Source organism: Adiantum capillus-veneris, chromosome 10 (assembly GCF_014529385.1).
Source record: "Adiantum capillus-veneris isolate H3 chromosome 10, ASM1452938v2, whole genome shotgun sequence".
NCBI lineage: Eukaryota > Viridiplantae > Streptophyta > Polypodiopsida > Polypodiales > Pteridaceae > Adiantum > Adiantum capillus-veneris.
In genome coordinates this window covers 51,839,622-51,859,889 of record NC_140940.1, presented here as the reverse complement: position 1 = coordinate 51,859,889, position 20,268 = coordinate 51,839,622, and the positions used below count along the sequence as shown (strand labels likewise).

At 43.2% G+C, this 20,268-nt stretch overlaps 1 protein-coding gene across 1 annotated transcript; it reads right to left on the bottom strand.

Annotated features, from left to right (window-relative positions):
* Window positions 1-14,996: 14,996 nt before the first annotated feature.
* Window positions 14,997-17,704, bottom strand: LOC147448841 (pentatricopeptide repeat-containing protein At2g13600-like). Its single transcript, XM_086521298.1, has one exon. The coding sequence runs from the start codon at window positions 17,572-17,574 to the stop codon at window positions 16,063-16,065; it is 1,512 nt and encodes a 503-aa protein (XP_086377424.1). The 5' UTR covers window positions 17,575-17,704; the 3' UTR covers window positions 14,997-16,062.
* Window positions 17,705-20,268: the final 2,564 nt, after the last annotated feature.

The following is a 20,268-nucleotide window of genomic DNA, read 5'->3' as shown; positions in this document are numbered from 1 at the left end:
GTTTTATTGATTCTCATCTTGTATAAGATCTCTACAAGCACTAGGATCCATATTTAGACCCATAGTATTCAAATCAATAAACATATTTAGAGATTCTTCCTCCTCTCCATCACCTCCTGTAGAATCATCATCGCTTTCTCCCTCTTCCTCCTCCTCAAGATGACTATTTGCAAGGTTTGACTGACCTTCTTCAACTTCTACTACATCTTCCTCTGCATCTTGTGGTGATGGTATGATGGGATCAATTACTGGCTCAATGTCCGTCTCTGCAAAGATAGATCTACCCCGCGGCGTGACTGGAATGACATACCAAAGTCTTCTTTGATATATACATGGCACATAAAAGACCTGTACGTCACACACAAAGAATAAGATGATATACATAACTTAAATTTTTAATTTAAGTTAATTGCACATAGCCTAAATTACCTGCTCGCAACTACTAGGATACACCAAGTTGTCAGTTTTTCCCCGATGGAATTGGGTGGAATCCACCATAATGAGCCCATTTTCATGTCTTTTGACCTCACCCGCAAACCATCGGCACTCAAAGAGGAATTTGTGAAAAGATCTGAAATCCACTTTGATTATTCTCTCTATAGTACCACAATATCTGACCTCATCTGTTGTTGTGTCAAAGTTTCCCATCACGCCACAATCATTAGTGGTCCGACGCTCATCTATCTTGCGGGTGCGAAAATGTCGGCCTTCGGACCAAATGGAGTTGAAAATGAGACCCTACAATCACAATGCATAAGAGGTTACATCGCATTTCATTAAGTGATTTTCATACATGCATACATAACATATACACACTCACCTTGCGCAAGCATCCTCGTGCATACTCCCATTCTTTAGGGCTTATTTGTTCTCCTTGTGCTTTGGCATTGGTCATGGCATTATGGATCCACTCTACTTGAATCAAATCAGGATATTTTGCAAGCTCTTTAGGAAAAGGAGGTGCACGTCTACCTCCATGGGACCTCTTCCATGCATCTCTATCCCTTTCTCTAGCTGCGCAGGCTTCCAAGTACATATTGACCCATTTGGTCATGATAGTGGCATTGAGTAAAGAGTAGTTGTTGACTATGGCATGAAACTCTCTATCCATGACCAAGAGTGAGCCTTTTCCACTGGGAATGGTTGAGTGCTTCCTAGGATCCTCTTCTTCACTCCACAGACGAGGCAATGATGGATCCACCGTGATGAGATACTGTGAGACATACACAAATGCCTTTTGCACCACCCAACCTTCTGCCATGCTCGCCTGAAAACATTAAAACCACATATTTTTATTAGTAACTCCATAGCGTATAAATGCTATCTATATTGTATTGATTTTGCATACCTCCGGTTGTGACCTCAATCTAACAAAATCCTTTAAAGTCTTCAAGAATCTCTCCAAGAAGAACATCCATCTAGAGTGAACCACCCCACAAATAGAAATCTCGTCAACAAGGTGAAGCAATAGGTGTATTTGGCTAACAAGGATTGTACGTGGGAATGCATCCTCAATAGCACACACTGCCTCTACTTCTAGCTGATGGGCTACTGGTATGGCTTCTACTTCTATCTCCTTGGAGCTCACAAATCTACAGGGCAAACGTATAGTAGATGAAAAAAAATTCCAAAGTTCATGCATGCACAACATGATATAGTACTTGAAAAAAACCCATTACCTCACAATCTCACCCACTTTGAATATTACAGCCTTCACCTTAGTGTCCCCATAACCACTAATAGTTATGGGAAGTACAAACTACAAACAATAAAACATCTTAGTGAATGTCAACCTATATATAAGGACACATAGACACCACAAATTGTTCTACTCTTACCTAAAGGATTTTATGCCAATCATGGGATTTCAATCCATACAATTGAGTGGAGCCACCCTTTTTGGTTTTTGTGAAAGCACCTTTGAGTGACCGCATATATCCCATTGGAGTTCTGATGGATGCAATAACTTGCTTTGTCCGCTCTTGGTCTGCCTTTGACATTATCCACGGTGCTTTTGGGAGAATCATCTTTCCCCACTCCCCCATGCGGGGCGTGGCTGAAAGGGGGGGGACGTCTAATGGCTCTTAAATCTTCCCTAGCACCCAATGAATCCTTCTTGCCAATTATGTGATCCCATATAGCTTGCCCAACATTTTTGAATACATGCATAGGGTCCAATAAGTGCTGAATTTTCAACGAAGCCCAATAGGGGAGCGACAAGAAGATTGAGTACCTCGACATACCCTTTGGCAACCCATTGGGAGGCGGGGAGGTACCATGATGCTCCTCCCAATGCTTCGCCCAATCAGCCATGTTCCAATGGAACGGATGCACTCCATTGATAGGGGGAGCATATTTACGATGTGAAGGAGGTAGGAAGCGATGGTTGTTGGGATAGATCACCTTCCCCAGAAGAGGAGGTCTCTCTGTCACAAGGGAAGGGCCACAAGTGGGACATGCACTATGTCCAGATGTTGCCAATCCTGCCAAGAGGTAAACAAACGTTACACATGAGATGATAAACCTAAAGCAAAGAGTACAATTAACATGTGCATACTTACGAGATACCTCTCCAAATCCTAGGTAATCATGCATGGTCCACATGAGGATGCACTTGATGACGGCTTTGCGGTCTCGTGGTGGCCGTGAAATGTCAATGACATCTATGCCTCTCCATAGTTCTTGAAGCTCATCAATAAGAGGCTGCAGATATACATCCATGTTTTTTACCTTGTGCTTTCCTGGAATGAGAAGTGATAGTAATATGTTTCCCTTTTTTGTTGCCTCCCAAGGCGGAATATTGTAGTTTACAACCACCACCGGCCAAGTGCTCCATGAAGTAGAGCGGTGCCCAAATGGATTCACTCCATCACTAGCTAACCCAATCCTCAAATGATGAGGCTCATCCCTGAACTCTGGCCATGTGTCCTCTATGTGCTTCCACGCTGGTGAGTCAGCTGGAACTCTCATAATACCATCTGTGGAGCGATTTTTTGCATGCCAACTCAAAAGCTCGCTCGTACCCTTTGATCTAAACATGTGTTGGATGCGAGGGATGAGTGGAAAATGCCTCAAAACTTTACGTGGAATTGTGTTTCTCTGCATTCCTTCTTTGAACCTAGGCTCCCCGCACGATGGACATGTGTCACAATCGGCATGCTCATTACGAAAGAGCACACAATCGTTCACGCAAGCATGAATGCGATCATCATCCATCCCTAATGCAGTCACCACTTTGCGGGCTTTTCGTCTATTCTCTGGCATGCGATTGCCAGCTGGCAGCATCTTTCCTAGCAACCTATCACAAGAAGAAAGTACATTAGAAGCTAATTTATGTACTCCACAAGCATCCTTCACAATCTGTATACATACCTCAAAAGTGCGTCGACACTAGCATTGCTCCATCCAAACATCGCCTAAAGGTTAAGGACTTTGAGAGATGCCCTTAAAATGGAGTAAGAGCGTCTATCATATAGTGCGGTGTGTGCCGAATCGAGTAGCTCACTCCTCGTTCTTTCGGAAGCTTCTTCGCATGCACACTCTGGGTCATGCTCCTCCTCTCGTGCAAAGAGATCCTCAACCATTCTATGCAAATGGTCGTCTTCTGCATCCACATAAGGAGATGGGATGTGGTCACTCGGATAAGAGGGAGCAGCAATACTTGGCTGATTTGATGTGCTTCCTCCCTCTCTAATGGATTCCTGGAGCATGCGCTCTTCCACCCTCCTTTCCCCTCCTCCACCAACCACACGCCAATGAGGGGTGACGTCAATAGCCGCTACAATTCGCGGATCATTTGTTTCCATCCGTGCACGCTTGCGAGGATCGTCCCATAGTCCATAATCTTCTACATGGCCCAAGCATATCCGTCGAAGTCGAGCAATGGCGCATTTGCACCGCACGCATGGGCATGGTAATCGCTCGGCCAACCACCGTGATCTATCCGGTTCAGTGGACGGGCCAAAATCATCCCAAGCAACCTACATTAATAAATTACATACACTAATTAAAATCAAATTACCAAAGAATGTTAATAAAATATCAGTAAAAAGTAAAAATTAAACTTTTAGGTAAAAATGTCATTTTCAAAGTACTAGGAATACTTTCATTTTATATATAGTTTATAAAAAACATAGTACCAATAGATTTTGAGGATCAATAGTAATAATGTCAGAACGTGGCCCTCTCTGTATATGGCCCGAATTTGCGCCGCGGTAATAGGTGCGGTAATAAGCGCGGTAAGGCACGCGGTAATGCTTGCGGTAATAAGAGCGGCAAATCAATTTTCAAATTTTTTTATAAATAGGGGCACCCGGGTGCCCCGCGAAGTTCAAAGCCCTAAAATTCGAATTTCATCGTCTTCTCCACAGAAGCCGAGAGCGCGAACCTCACAACCTTGAGCTCTACCTCCATCTCTACTCTTCTACTCTCCACCATCTCTACTCTTCCACTCTCCTACCCTCTCCTACCCTCTCCCAACAAGCGCTCCAGGTTCCATGTAAGTTTTGTTGTTATGTTTTTTGATTTTTTCACACGCATACACACACATGCATACACACACACGCATACACACATGCATACACTCATACACACGCATGCACATACATGCATACACACACACTAATTAGTACATGTGTTCTTTACACACTAATTAGTGCATGTGTTCTTTACACACACTAATTAGTGTAAGGAAAGACACACCAAAACCTAAATTTGTTAATTATTAGTTACTTGCAAAATCTAAACTTGTTAGATTTGTCAAATTTGTTAAATTTATTACTTGCATAACCTAATATGTTAAATTTGGGATTGGTCATGCACACACTAATTAGTATGTGTTAACACACACTAATTTGTGTGTGAATTGGCCAATGTGATTGGTCAATGCACACACTAATTAGTTTGTGATTAGTGTGTGCATTGGCCAATGTGATTGACCAATACACACATTATTTAGTGTGTGATTAGTGTGTACACAAGCCAATACACACATTATTTAGTGTGTGATTAGTGTGTGCACAAGCCAATTGGATTGGCCAATACACACACTATTTAGTGTGTGATTAGTGTGTACATTGGTCAATTGGATTGGCCAATACACACACTATTTAGTGTGTGATTAGTGTGTGCATTGACCAATGGAATTGGCCAATGCACACACTAATTAGTGTGTGATTAGTCCAATTACACAAGCCAACTATTTAGTATGTGTTAACACACACTAATTTGTGTGTGATTAGTGTGTGCATTGGCCAATGTGATTGGTCAATGCACACACTAATTAGTGTGTGATTAGTGTGTGCATTGGCCAATGTGATTGACCAATACACACATTATTGGTCAATACACACATTATTTAGTGTGTGATTAGTGTGTGCACAAGCCAATACACACATTATTTAGTCTGTGATTAGTGTGTGCACAAGCCAATTGGATTGGCCAATACACACACTATTTAGTGTGTGATTAATGTGTGCATTGATCAATTGGATTGGCCAATACACACACTATTTAGTGTGTGATTAGTGTGTGCATTGACCAATGAAATTGGCCAATGCACACACTAATTAGTGTGTGATTAATCCAAGTACACAAGCCAATGCACACACTAATTAGTGTGTGCACACACTAATGCACACACTAATAGTGTATGTTAAAACACACTAATTAGTGTGTGCATTGGCTTGTGCACACACTAATTAGTGTGTGTTAACATACACTAATTAGTGTATGTTAACACACACTAATTAGTGTGTGTTAACATACACTAATTAGTGTATGTTAACACACACTAATTAGTGTGTGCACAATCTAATGCACACACTAATAGTGTATGTTAAAACACACTAATTAGTGTGTGCATTGGCTTGTGCACACACTAATTAGTGTGTGTTAACATACACTAATTAGTGTGTGCATAAGCCAATGCACACACTAATTAGTGTATGTTAACACACACTAATTAGTGTGTGCACAAGCCAATGCACACACTAATTAGTGTGTGCACACACTAATTAGTGTATGTTAACACACACTAATTAGTGTGTGCACAATCTAATGCACACACTAATTAGTGTATGTTAAAACACACTAATTAGTGTGTGCACAAGCCAATTACACAAGCCAACACTAAAACACACACTAATTAGTGTGTGCACAAGCCAATTACATTGGCCAACACTAAAACACACACTAATTATGTTAAATTAAACAACAATCAACACAAAAACAGAAACATACCTCCATGATTAAGTCGTAGGTGACGTATTAGGCCCCAATGGCCGTCCAAGTGATCGCGCAATCTGTCACACTAATCATAAACACAATAATCTCTTATTAGTCAATACACACACTAATATCTTATTAGCACTCAAGGCTTTGCAAGACTCTTTTATAGGTTGTAGACACACATTGGATTCTTTCCACATTGAATTCTTTCAACATTGGATACTATAGAGAATCCAATGTTAAAAAATTTAATGTTTGAAAAAAATCAATGTGTAAATTTTTAATCATATATTCAAATTTTATACCCTAGTTTAATCTTTGTCGTAATAAATGCAGACCATGTCTTCTTCTTCCACACCACGCTTTCGCAGCATTGAGGATTTCATGGCAGACGGGATGTCATATCCCGACGCTCTCTCTACCTATCATTCACAACCGTCGCCTCAGCAGTCATCATCAGGGTTCGGCTGGTTTCGGGACGCTCTAGGTGGGTCCGATGCCGTACCTATGACCGATCCAGATGTGGAGAGGACATTGCGTCTTCGGGCTAAGTGGTTAGGTTCGCAGCAGACCCTTACGCAGCGCTATTCACCGGCGCAGCTAGCAGCTTTTGGATTATTAGAGGTCTCTACTCCGACTGGTGGCACTCCATACCTGCAGAGTTTTCCAGCTACAGCTCCAGGTTCAACTTTTCCTTCACAGGGTCCGACGCCGTTGGGTGCGAGGCCACAGGGTCCGACGCCACGGGCGTTCACCTATCCCACCTTCTACCCCAGATTTACGTCGGTGCTCTTCTGGCAGTCAGCGTCAGGGCAGCTCGCGCGCTAGCGCCAGTTGATCTCGACGAGGGAGCGGAGCTAGTTGTTGTTTTGGGGGGGGGGGAAGTACTACAAATTCTCCTCCACAATCACCGCTCCCTGCTCTAGCAGAAGATGAGGACCATGACATGCCTTCACCAGATGCTCACGGGTTATACTACCAGGTTCATAGAGGAGCTATGGTGGATCTCGGGACAACGCAGGGCAGGAGATTCCGCACACACATCGACCAATTAATCCACTCCACATATATCAATTGTTTTCTCAAATTTGATCAGCAAGATCCCTACAACCTCACATATATAGAGACAACCATGCACATGCGTTTCCCCAACCCTGAGGGGCAACAATTCTCAAGGCAATGGTTGCAAGAGCATGTCAAAACATTTCTGAAGAACAAAAGATCTAGTGTGAGGAGAGCTGCAAAGAAGACAATGGAGTCTCCAGAGCATAGCTATCGGCCAGGAAATGTCCATGATGTGGAGTGGGAGACCGCTATGGGCGAGAAAGAGGACGAAAGGGCAACGGGTGCGAGGATGTATACGCGTCAAGTTGAGGCCAGATCCCATCAGACTCCTACGCATTATGGTTCGGGAGGAAAAACGGCTTGGAAAGACAAATATGTAAGTAAAAATATTAGTTTTATTGTAAAAAATCTATTGTTTTTTATTTAATTAATTGGTTGCTATTTTTTGTCAGTATAACATTACCATGAGTCGCCCGACCAGAGATGTGCAGAGATATAGAGAGAACCATACCGAGTATCAAACTTGGTGTTGGTTGTTTGAAAATCAAATGATCTCTCGAGAGGAGTTCGAAAATGCGTGCAGAAGTCTGCAACATGTAAGTTTAATCTTATTTAAATAATCAAATTGTTGATTTTATATCAAATATTAAATAACAAAGTGTTAATTGTTTCTTTTTTATGGTTTTGCAGAGTCAAGGAGTTCCACGCGAAATGCCGCCAACTCCCCCATGAGCATCCTCTATTTTGTATACGCGGGCCCCGTTTGCCCTATCCCACATGACCATACTCTATTTTGTACACGCGGGCTTTTTTTGCCCTTTATGTAAATGCAATACCTATCATTTTTTGGCTCAATACCTCCCCCAATTGTAATTCCACTTATGTAAATGAAATTATCAATCTTTTTTTGGCTCAATGTATTGTCCAATTGTGATATTTTATTGTAATTAATAATAATTTAAAAAAATAACTAAAATAAATAAAAAATAGATGACCTTTTGGATGGTCCTGCAAAGGACAATCCAAACGGTCACCTCTTTTTTTATAATAAATCCCGCCGCAGTAATGCCCGCGATAACTCACACGCGGTAATGTTTGCGGGTATTTTTGCAGCAAAAAACGCGATAACGGTTGCGGCTATATTTCCGCGATCATTATCGCGGAAGTTACCGCTAGACCATTACCTCAAACTTTTTCGCAGTGTTTTCCGCATAAGGGAATTTTTATATTTCAAGTTTGTTTGTTTTTTTGCGGTAATGTGAGCGATAATATCGTGCATATGTTATAGTGGCGATCACAAGCTGCTTCGTACAAGAGCTTGCAGGCCGCAAGGAATCACTGCCTTCCTTGATTCACTCGATTCGGTTCTCTGCAGACTTTCATTTCCCTTGCTTCATTAGTCGATTCACCACTCATCAGCTCGTTCCGTCACAAACCTGCTCACATGCTTTTTTTTATGGAACGATGCTCGTTCCACCTATCTGTAGGCCACACTTTTTCTCCTCTCCTCGCTCTCGTCCTCGCGCGCACTGCTCGACTGTCAACCTCCTGTAAACAAAATTGCCCCTCTTGCCAAAATCAATTGCTCGCACCTTCCAAAAAAATCTTGAACAACTGCTCGTCAATTTGCTTCTACATTTGTTGGTCAGCTTTTCTCAGATGCCGCTCATCGGCGCTTTCAAAAAAAACCAGCGTTGCCTCCTTCTCACGCTGCTCGCTTGCTCGATGCCGCTATTTCTCTGCCTGCAAGACCTTCTTCATTAGGCTTGTTCTTGAATCGTGATCCATCCATTACAGATCACGATCGATCGGTGAGTTTGTAGGCCTTCTTATACGGATCGCGATCGATTGTAAGCCCCATCTCAAAGGTCTGCAAAGCAGCAATCTGACTGTGTGTGAGTTGGCGCACTCGCTGTAGGAATATAGTTGATGCCAACTAAGTCAGATCGCGATCCATTGCTTGATAGTCAAAAATTCTTTCTCATAGGTGTTTTTTGTAAAAATTCGGATCGATTGCTTGACACTCAAAAGCGTTGGATGACGTTTCCTTCTTTCCGCCACTCTGCTTACCAGTCTTCTCTTTTCGACGTTGTGCTACGCCGACGCTTATGGATCGGGCTCTAAAAACAGAGGTGGCTTTGATTAATATTATTATTAGCCTACGGTGGTGATTGGTCCACGTGGCTCAATGTATGGGCCTCGTTTGGGAATAGCTCCTTAGGCTAACCAAGCAAGAAAAAACTTTTTTTTTTTTTTATACATCAAATCGATCAGCAGCTAAATAAATTGATCTGCGGCGGATCTTGAGGGAGTAGCACAAAAAAGCAGAGCTAGCAGTGTCTAAAGAGAGCAAAGCGAGGGCTGCCGAGTAGCAACACAAAGTGCAGGGCTTTGCTCGACAATTTCAAACTACACAGCACTGCAAAGTTGACAAGCAGATTCAAGAGGTGGGCATTGCCTGCTTGGCGTAAAAGGAGTCGCCGACGCGCAACAGGAAGAGAAAAGCGTAGCATCGGCTGCAATTTTTATCATCGTAGCACGTTTTCAACCAAGAGGTGGAAGCCAGGGGCGAGTAAGGGCTACAGAAGGCAAGGGAGAGCACCGCCGACAAGCAAGAGAAAGAAGAGAATTAATGACGAGGACAGAGCTTGGAAGGGAACTACACGGCCATGCAAGCTGTAGCAGGAGGTGACGAGTAAAGATTCTGTCTTCAGAATAATACAAGGAGAGCAAGAGGCCGATAAAGGGTGGTACAGTGATGTGAAGAACGGGATCTCTCTCTCTCTCTCTCTCTCTCTCTCTCTCTCTCATCGAGATTCGATAGGTAGAGCTTAATTGAAGTTTTTTTTCCTTTTATATTTAAAAGTTCTTAAGGGCATGGTCACATGAATAGAGTTTGGCGGGTTGTTAAAAGCAGAAGGCTAAGTTGGTGCTTATGAAAGCGGTCAAGCATAGAAAGGGAAGGGCATTGAGGCCATACAAATTTGGCATTCGCACTTTCGCCCATAGTCTCGATGGGTTCAAGAGCACTTGTTGCCTATTGCGATCAAGTTTTTTTTTTGTATTCAGATTTTAGTTCATTTAAGTAATTTAATTCAAGGTGTACAAGGTGTTCTTTTGTGCTATATTCTCTTGTGATGTGCATCTTTCTCTCACCGTTTCCCACAATGAGCAGCCCTCCGGCTCAACTCGTGAACATAAAATTCCCCTGACACTGGGAAGCTATGCGCAGGCTGTGAGAATTGCCAAGGTGAAAATCAGGACAATGAAAAGAAAGATGGGGTTAAGCTTATTAAAGCCTACATATTGTATGCATGTTGTGGCAGCAAGGTATTTGATGGGCCCATCGAGCTAGTGATGCAAAGTGTGGAGCCCGTTAGGGTAAGGCCTTTGATTTGTTATGTTCCTTTGGAATTACCTTTTGGTGAAGCGTCTATGCCGATTGTGGAGGGTCTCGTCAACGAGGAGCCTTTTGTTAAAGAGAGCCTATATGCAAAGGGAGTAGCAGATGCCAAGTGCCCAGTGCAACTTGAAGAGGTGAAGCATGGTCTTGTGGCACTTGTACGAAAGGGTAACAGATCGTGTCCAAGTTGTAGTTGCCAAGATCTTGGGGTTGGATGACAAATGTGGGATGATGGTCCAGCTTTTGTGGAGCAGCTCTAGAGGATGATGATGTTGATGCCGAATCGGCCTATGGTGAAGATGATGAGGCTACAAGCTCGAGCTTCGAGAAAACGAGCGAGGAGGATGTAGATACAAGCTGGGAAACAGAATCCAAAGAGCCGGTGCTGGTAAAGGTAAAGTTACCTTGTTATACGCATGAAGATGTGGTGTTTGCCACTATGAATGAAGAGCAAGGAAGAGTGTCGGAGCTTGGGAACGAAGGCATGCAGGTGAGGGTGCTATGCGGCACCATATGACGATGCTCATCAAGGTAGATGTGGAAGGTGCTTTGATTGTACAACACGTACGTACAAGGGTTTCCCAAGAAGAAGAGTGTTGTTGTGGCTAAGGAAGAAGAACAGGTTGAAGAGGATGGCAAGTGAGAGGCGTCAGATACTTATCAAAGGGAAGAGCAATTGTAATTGCCTATGGATTGCAAAGGTAGTGCCTTGGATACAGAAAGGCATTGAAGATGAAGCTGATTGGGGGTTTGATGATCCAGTGGGTAAAATGGATAAAGAATCACAGACACTTGTTGAGAAGGCTCTAGCCAGAATACAGGTTAAAAGTGGCTTTGTGCTTTGTCCACCATTAGATGACGAGAAGCTTGAAAAGCAAGTACATGCGGTTGATATGCAAGAGGTGGTGGTAGCCCCCTATGAGCTAGATGGTATGAAAGTGCTTGAAGGATGCTGGAATTAAGTGATGCTGGTAGGTGAAGTGGAGAGCGGGGAGCCAAAGATGGAGCTTCCACAGTGTTGCAAGTGCGCTCTATGATAGGCAGAGGAGATTCCCATGTTAAGGCCAAGCTTTTAAAGGGGGTTTGTGTGTGGTGGTTAAAAGGTATGCTTATAAAAGCAGCTATGCAATGGACTGTCGAGCAGGTACAAGATTTTCTTGAGAAGGATCTCACTTTATATGGTTGGAAGGGAGGGCATGGTGTGTTCAGTCTGAGTGATGGTATGTTTGATGAGGGTGGTAATATGTTTGATGGTGTTTGGTTGGAAGTGGGCAGTTTGCATATGGCCGCTTGGGGTAATTGGTTGTGCAATGGGATGCGCCATTATGGGAAACTCCTGCATGTGGATGGTAGTGATCAGAGTCAAGTGTTTGACCCAAGTGGTAACTATGTGTAATGCAGGGGGCTGGGCAACCCGCTTGAGCAGGAGTAGCGGGTGACAGAAAATAGGTTTTGTACATATGGTTGTGGTTTTGGAGTGCTTATGGTTGATTTTTTGGTGTTGCATTTTTTTTAGGTGCAACAAATACGTGTGTGGTTGAATATAGATGTTCAACTAAGAGGTGGGCAATGATGGTGCAGCCAAAGTTGTTTCGTGCTAAGAAGTGTGCAACGCAACACTTTGTATGTTGGGAGATGCATGATGAAGGGCTAAAGCAGGTATAAATGCCCTGGGCAAGCAAGTCATGGCGGAAATATATGCCTAATGTGATTTTTTGGGCCGAGGAGGCCTCCAAGGCAGGCTAAGTGGGATGGCAGTCAAAGTGTACAAATATGAAAAATGTGTTGAGGAATGTCATGCTCAAGATGTTCTAGAAGTTCTTCCAGACGGAACATTAAATGGGGCCATGGTGTGAAAAATAGAGCAGTTTAAAGTTAGAAGGTCTTGCAGATTCCTGATGTGCAGAGCAAAATGGGGACAGGTAGCCCGAGCCGAAACAGGCAAGTAGGCGTGTGGAGCTCGAGTTGTAGAGCATGTAGATCTTCTCAGATTGTCAATCGGAGCTCCGGGGGCAAAGTTATAGCCATTTGAAGATTTGTCAGGGATCAGGTGTGAGGCAAGTTGACTTCTTTGGAAACTATCCCATCTGGTGTCATTTTGGGTTTGACTAGGCTTTAGAGGGTGGTATGCATCGAGTGAGAATAGCAAGAACTGACGGGGCATCAATCAGACTTCTGACGAGGAAGATATTCCAGTTTGAAGTTTGGTACAGTTGCTCAAAGGAGGACGTCAGATGTTTTTTTCCGTTTTTCACGACCTCGGTGGACAGGCCTCAGAGTCTCAAGCAGTGGCCAAGACCATGCAGATTGAAGCCGGAAGTGGGGGGTTTTGGGTGTGCTTTACGGCTCGGGGACTTGACCCTCAAGTACCAAATGACAAGGCATCGAAGGTGGGTGGAGAGAAATCTCCACGAGCTCTTCGCTAAGGTGTCCATGTGCGATGGCTACGAATGGCGTCATGTTGGTGACGGTCTCGACGACGTGCAATGGCATTTGGGACATGAGATACATTACACTTGCTACATAAGGCCTCAATAGAGTCCCAAATGAATGAAGCTTTTTTACAACACCGATATACTATGCTTGGGAGGAACCCAGTTTGTCATGGGTCACACTTCATACATTACACCACCCATATTTCCCCCAACCACAAAATGATATCCTTCAATGGAAGAGGAAATCGTACTCACCCTTACATGCTTGGTGTATCCCCTTGTTGGCGATATGCACTATCACAGCCATTCAGCTTAGCTCCCACTACCTTCGGTGCGAGACGGGGTGGTGGGGCAATGGAGAAGAGTCCCGTCGACTATGCACAATATGCTCACTGCACATTCGAGAGTCCGAGTACCACACGCTACTAGAGTGCTCTCACATCTGAACTTGCTTTCCTCACATCTTCAGGTATGACTAGGACCTACACACTCTTCTCTCCCAGCCACAATGTGGGCTCTTAATTGTGATTCTCATCACCATGATTCTTGAGCATCGAGAATCGCTATGCTCTACTACAAACGGAGGCGGGAAGAGCCTTGCAAAATACCAAAATCTACATATTACAACCCATAAACAGACAAATCTACATACCTGGCAAATCTTGTGAGCATATAATCGAATCGTACGTGATGAGAGAGAGAGATAGAGTGAGAGATTGCAAGAGAGCACGTGCAGATGCACCTCTTAGAGCAGAGTGCTACACCAACGTGGCGAGAGAGAAGAGAGGAGAGGAGAGAAGAAAGACACAAGCCCTACGTGCAATCTCCCTCGGTGCAAGAGTGAGCATTTTCCTCTTACACATATTTATTTATAGATTTTTTGAATGCTCAAAGTAAATACAAACCGGCCGTACGGACAATAATTGGCCATGGCTCATAAAGAGCACTTAAATGATACAAAGTCAATAAACCATATTGCTTTTGCACATTCCATATTCCACACATGCTTTTGCCACCTATAAGCTGTATTAAATAACAAAATACATTGCATACCTCTCCGGTGCAATGCTACCAAATGAGAGAGACAAAAAAAATATAAAAATAGTGGGTGGTGGTTGCAACTCCTACCACCAATCCCTGGTGGCAACGCGAACGTCGTGTGGGCCAAAGATGTGTGCTGCCATCAACTGCACCCTTGCATGGCCATCAAAAAGATGGGGGGTGCAACTGCGAGTGATATTTTGCCACCTGTAAAAATTACAAACTATTAATATCCATTGCTTGCTCAAGAATCACTTATTGGTCCACACATAGTACATCACATATACCTTTGTTCCCATAGGTCATATTTGACCTATGAGGACGATAACAAAATCCTATCTGGCTCTCTCTCATATCAAAGCAACGTCGCTCTCCCAATCATTGGAAGAACATTCCACATGCCAAGATGGGGGTAATGCAAACATTGAAAAAAAACTTTGAATGAATAGAAGAGAAGCCTATCCCATAGTGAGATCTATCCAACTTAAGAGAGTGCCTAGAGACAATGTGGCAGCATTACTGCATACTAGGAATGCTAGAGGATGAAGAGTATTTCTGTATGTTTACATAGTCGAGAAGGCCATCATGAGTTGTCTCTAAGCCTACCAAAACAATAGAGAAACTGAAGAAAATGTTCCTCAGAAACCATATAGAAGCAGTAGACAAACATTCTCTTGTTCAAACTGCAAGGTAGAAATCCTCAGGCACAACACAAAATGATGACCATTTAGTCACTACAAGAGAGAATATTTCCTATGCTATTCAAAGCTCATTCCCTGAAACTAGTCGCATAAGCTATTGTTAACAATGGGACAATATGCTGCTTTCTAATGTCAATATGCTGATTAGTATACATTTGTATTATACTTACAATTGTTAACTTCCCTTTTACAATGAATTTGCTGAGTATGTAGTCTCAAGGAGTTTTGAGAATCTACTTAGGCTGCTTACACACAACCATTTTCAAAAGAACATTCATCCAAAACATGGAGGCCTCTTTGAAAACGGCAAGCAGGGTAGGAGGAATATTGTTTGCAGATCGCCCTTTCAAAACACATGAAAAGCCAAGTTCTTATTGGTTGAAACAAGATGAACATGACTCCGTCATAATTGGGCAAAGTCCAAAAGCTTGTTCGAAATGATGCCAAGCTGGCTGCCAACAAGGACATGACATGCAGCTCCGTTTGGCGGTGTGTATGCAGCGCAACCGCCATTCCCTGGGGTGGAAACAAGTGCTTGGCTGCACCTCAGTGTAATAGTAGGCGAAGCCCTAGTCTGTAACCAACTTTGTCCTCTGTATGTTAGTGTCATGAATTTTCTGTTACCCACATGGCATTGGTCAGGCCATGTTAAAGGTCTGTTCTGGTAAAATTGTGGGACACAGTTTCTTACCAGGTGTAGGTATAAGGCATTTTAGTCATTGATTCAACAGTGTGTCGAAAGATGAGTCACTTCCGTAGATTACTTCAAAGTGCTCCCTGTTTTAAAGTCCATTGAGCAAGGTACCATCCTTTGGTCGACGATGGCAATGGAACAACATGGACACTTGCTGCATGAAATCATCCTTCTAAGAAGCATGAAACCATCAAGAATCGTCCCAAAACTGAAGCCACTGCAAAATAAGCTATCACATGACATCTTCTATCTTCAAAAAGAAGTGGACATTTGTATAGCAACAAGTTTCCGCTTGCCCCACACACCACACAGTAACAAGTTCTTCTTGGTAACAATATCACCATACAGAGCCCAACTTCTCAGAATGGCTAAAGAGAAATTGTGCCATTGAAGCATGAGACATGTCATGCGACATCTAACTCAACACTTGCAAAATATCCTGCCTGCAATATTTTATGTGCGTTACCCCGTAGGTCGAATAGCAACACACAGTAGCTATACCCTGGCAGTCTCCATGCTTTGTTCCTTGTATTCATAGCTTTGGTGCCTTCTTTGGCATACCAGCTGTTGCATATATTTCACCATTAAACTGTAAGCTGCCACATCGCCTTTATCTAGATCTACCGTTTGTTCAAACGCATAAGTTGCCATGTTTACATCGGTCCATTTCATACAAACACCCAATAGGCCATGCCAGATGGCAAAGTCGGTAGAAGAAGGCATCCCTTGAATAACTTCAACCGCCTTCATCAGGTGCCCAGCACGTCCAAGAAGGTCAACCATGCAGTTTACAGTTGCTATATCAGGCTTCAAACCATACACAGCTTCCATACTATCAAACAGTTCTTGGCCCTTTTCCACCAGTCCTATATGCCTACATAAATTCAGCAGGCAACAAAATGTCCCTTCATCCGGAAGGATGCCCTCACGCTGCATTTGTTCGAAACAGTCCAGAGCCTGTTGGCCTTGCCCACTTTGAGTGTATCCTGCAATCAAAGCACCCCACAAGACGACGTTGCGAGAAGGGAGCTTCTCTAGGACGCTTTGTGCTTGGCGAAGCGCACCACACTTGGCATACATGTCCACTAGAGCACCACCCAATACAATATCACCCTCCAACAACCCTTGTCTCGAAATTTCATCATGGACTTTCTTCCCCTTGTCAATGGCTCCAACAGCAGCACATGCTTTTAGGCTGCATGCATAGGCCACTTCATTTGGACGGACTCCCTCACGCTCCATTTGCTCATAGCAGTCTAGAGCCTGTTGCCCTTGCCCGTTTTGAGCATATCCTGTAATCAGAGCGCTCCACGACACAACATTGCGACGAGGGAGCTTCTCTAGGACACTTTGCGCCTGGCGAAGAGCGCCACACTTGGCATACATGTCCACGAGAGCACCACCCAGTGCAATATGGTGCTCCAACAACCCCTGCCTGGAAATCTCTTCATGGATTTTCTTACCCTTGTCAATGGCCTTAATTGCAGCGCAAGCTTTGAGGACACACACATAGGTCACTTCATTTGGAAGGATACCCTCGCGCTCCATTTGTTGGAAACAGTCTAGAGCCTTTTGGCCCTTTCCGACTCGGGCATAGCCTGCTATTAATGCAGTCCATGGAATAACATTGCTCCTCTTATACATGTCAAGCAATGTCTGTGCTTTGTGAAGGTCACCGCACTTTGCATACAGAGTTACTAAAGCATCCGAGTAATTCTGGTTCATTAAGCCCCTGTTCTGAAGCTCATTATGTATCCAGGTGCCTCTGCACAGATCTTTATACTTACAGCATGCCAATATAAGGGAGGGGGAAAGAGCATGCTCTATGGCTGATCCACAGCTGAAGAGCTCCTCTTCGACCCTGTCGCGACTGTCCATCCACAGAAGCTCTTTGGTGAACGTGGGCTTGAAGGGGGGCTGACGGGGGCGTCGCTTACTGCTGCCGCCTAAGTCCCGGAAGAACTCGGGGCGTCCACCTCTCCTGGCAAAGCCCCGTAGCTGGTGCATCGCACCTCATTACCGACCATTTGCAGGTTTAAATAAGATCTGGAATAAAAGAACGAAGTCTTTGGGCGAGCTGCAGCCAGCGTTCGTCGGCAAACGCTAACGGCTCCAAGAGCAGATTCTTCCGCCTGAGAGGAACGGGTGTGTTCACCTTTGCAAAATTTCATGTGTAAAATAATGTGGCAAGCGAGGGGCACGTTTTCAAACTCACAGTCGCACGAACGCCAGGCAAGTTGCTTACTAATCGGCCTATTGTAGCCGCACGATGCGAGGTTGGAGTGTGTTGTTATCGGCGGTATATGTATCATAGCTAGAGGCCGCTCTAATACTGGTCCGCCTTACCTTAAGCGGAAAAAAAACGACGAGTGGCGGGGGTTCTAGCCCGGCTTGTGCGGATCCGCCTTTTCGTGTAGGCTAGGTACGGACGAGCCCGACAGAAGCCTGCCTTTGTAACTCTTGCCTCTAGGCCTTTTGTTCACAAGGGTCGGTGGCAGCAAACTTAACGAAGTTGACTACAACCCATCAGCGTTAACATGGTGGAAGGAAATCGCTTCTCACTCCCATGATACAGGTTGAATCTGCCCAACCCGCAGAACGTGTTGATTGTGATTTTTAGCCCCTGAAAACACAGGTTTGGATGTGTGAAAGGATTAGAGGAATGAGTCCATGTTTTGTAGATAGAATGCGTATTGAACATCAAAGTGGAGTGTATTGTGTTCAAACAAGAGATTGACAACCTCTTGGCATGCCTCAATGCCCTACTTGAGTCACTTGCTTCCCAGGATTGACATTTTAGTCTTAGTTCTAGCTCTTTCTGAAATGTGACTCATGTGTTGACCGTTATGGTCCCGAGACCTTGGTGTCGTTGTCGAGGAACGAGTACCTAAACTAGTGTGAGCATAGTCGAGTTCGATAGAGTTAGCTTAAGTAGATTAGTAGATAAGATAGGTTAGACAAGGAGATCTAGGTTTCCTTGGTCTTTGTTTTGTGTGATTATGGTGAGTTTCTCACCGGAAGAGTGTTAGTTAGTTAGGGTAAGTGTTTTTTTTATAGGTTTGATGCTTAGTGCAATATTCATTGATTGATAGAGTGGGAAAGCTTGCACTAGGCTAAAAATAAAGCAAGAAAACAAACAAAAAATAGATTTTAGTTAGGGAATTGTTTGTTGAGCTTCTTGGGCTATTCTTAGTTGATGTCTTTTGTTTTAGGAGTAGGGTAAGTAGATAAGTTCGACAAGTTCTCTCATCATTCTAGATCTGTGTGTCACTAAAAAGATCTTTTATTGAAGTAGTGAAAGCTCAAGGGAAAATAGTGCATATATGAAAGTTGATGATTTTGGGCATGAAATGCATGTACAAGAGTGTGTGAATGCACAACCACAGGCAAAATTCTCAAAAAGTTAGTCATCAGCTTTTGTGAGAGAAAGTTACAATTTTCTCCTACAGGTGAGAATTTGAGACAAATTTTTGCTTGATACTTGACTAGTGTGTTTAACTTGCTTGCTTAAGCATGTGAATGATTTTTTGTTGATCCACAGAAGGTGAGAAAGAACCAGTTAGGGAGGTGTCAAGATAACTTACCACTTGTTGACTCCAACCTACAGTTGGGGTAAGCCGTTTAGCTTACACTCGATACGTGACCAACCCCTAAAGCCAAGCATAACAACTATGCACCATTATGTGCATGTATGCATCCCACTACATAGGTTTCCATAAAGATGTGTTTCTTTATAGTCACCTGCTATTCACTATAGCCACATGCTATTCGGTATAGCCGCATGTTGCTTGACCTTTCTCCCACGTGTGATGAAAATTACTTTCTAGCATTAAATGTCACCTTCCACTTTAAGCATATAAAGGGACATAATGCTTAGCTTGCAATTTTCTCTATCATGATAATCAATCAAGAATTTCTATTTCATTGAGTACTTTCTTAAGTCTACTACAATCATTTGATTCATTTCAATATGAATGCTTTGCTTGTCTATCCACCATAGCATGTCAGCTGGTATTGGAGTTTGCAATGTGATTAGCATTTTCTAATCACTCTATTTGGTCCTAATCTACTCATCCCCCCTCCCTATAATGCTAGATTGAGCATCACCATATGCTTAATTGTCAATCATAATTGGAGTTTGCAATGTGATTAGCATTTTCTAATCACTCTATTTGGTCCTAATCTACTCATCCCCCCTCCCTATAATGCTAGATTGAGCATCACCATATGCTTAATTGTCAATCATAATTTTCCTTTATACTATTAGCAATAAGCACAATTAATCAATTTTGAGTATCCATGCTCAAGCATGTTCTTGGATTTTCTCCTTGAGCCACTACCCTTCGTGTTAGTTTGAAATTAATTAGCGTATGTGTGTAGGTTGTATTTGCATTTAGCTTGTGTTGCATCGGAGCTACTCCATTGAGGGTGAATGCACGTTTTGGAGCCATTTAATTGGAAGCTATGCCAACAAATTGAAGAGACACACTTAAGTGTGTATGTAGATGTCCGCATTAGGTTTTGAGCGAGTCCATCTACACAAAATTTAAAAGCTATGCTAATTAATGCCTTGATTAAATTCTAAGCTTTTAAGCTCAATCTCTAGTTTTTATGAAGGGAAGACTTATAAGTTCTTTGTGTGTGCACAATTGAAAGAGTGTAATGCCCAAATGGAAGTCAAGCTTTACATTTTTCAAGGAA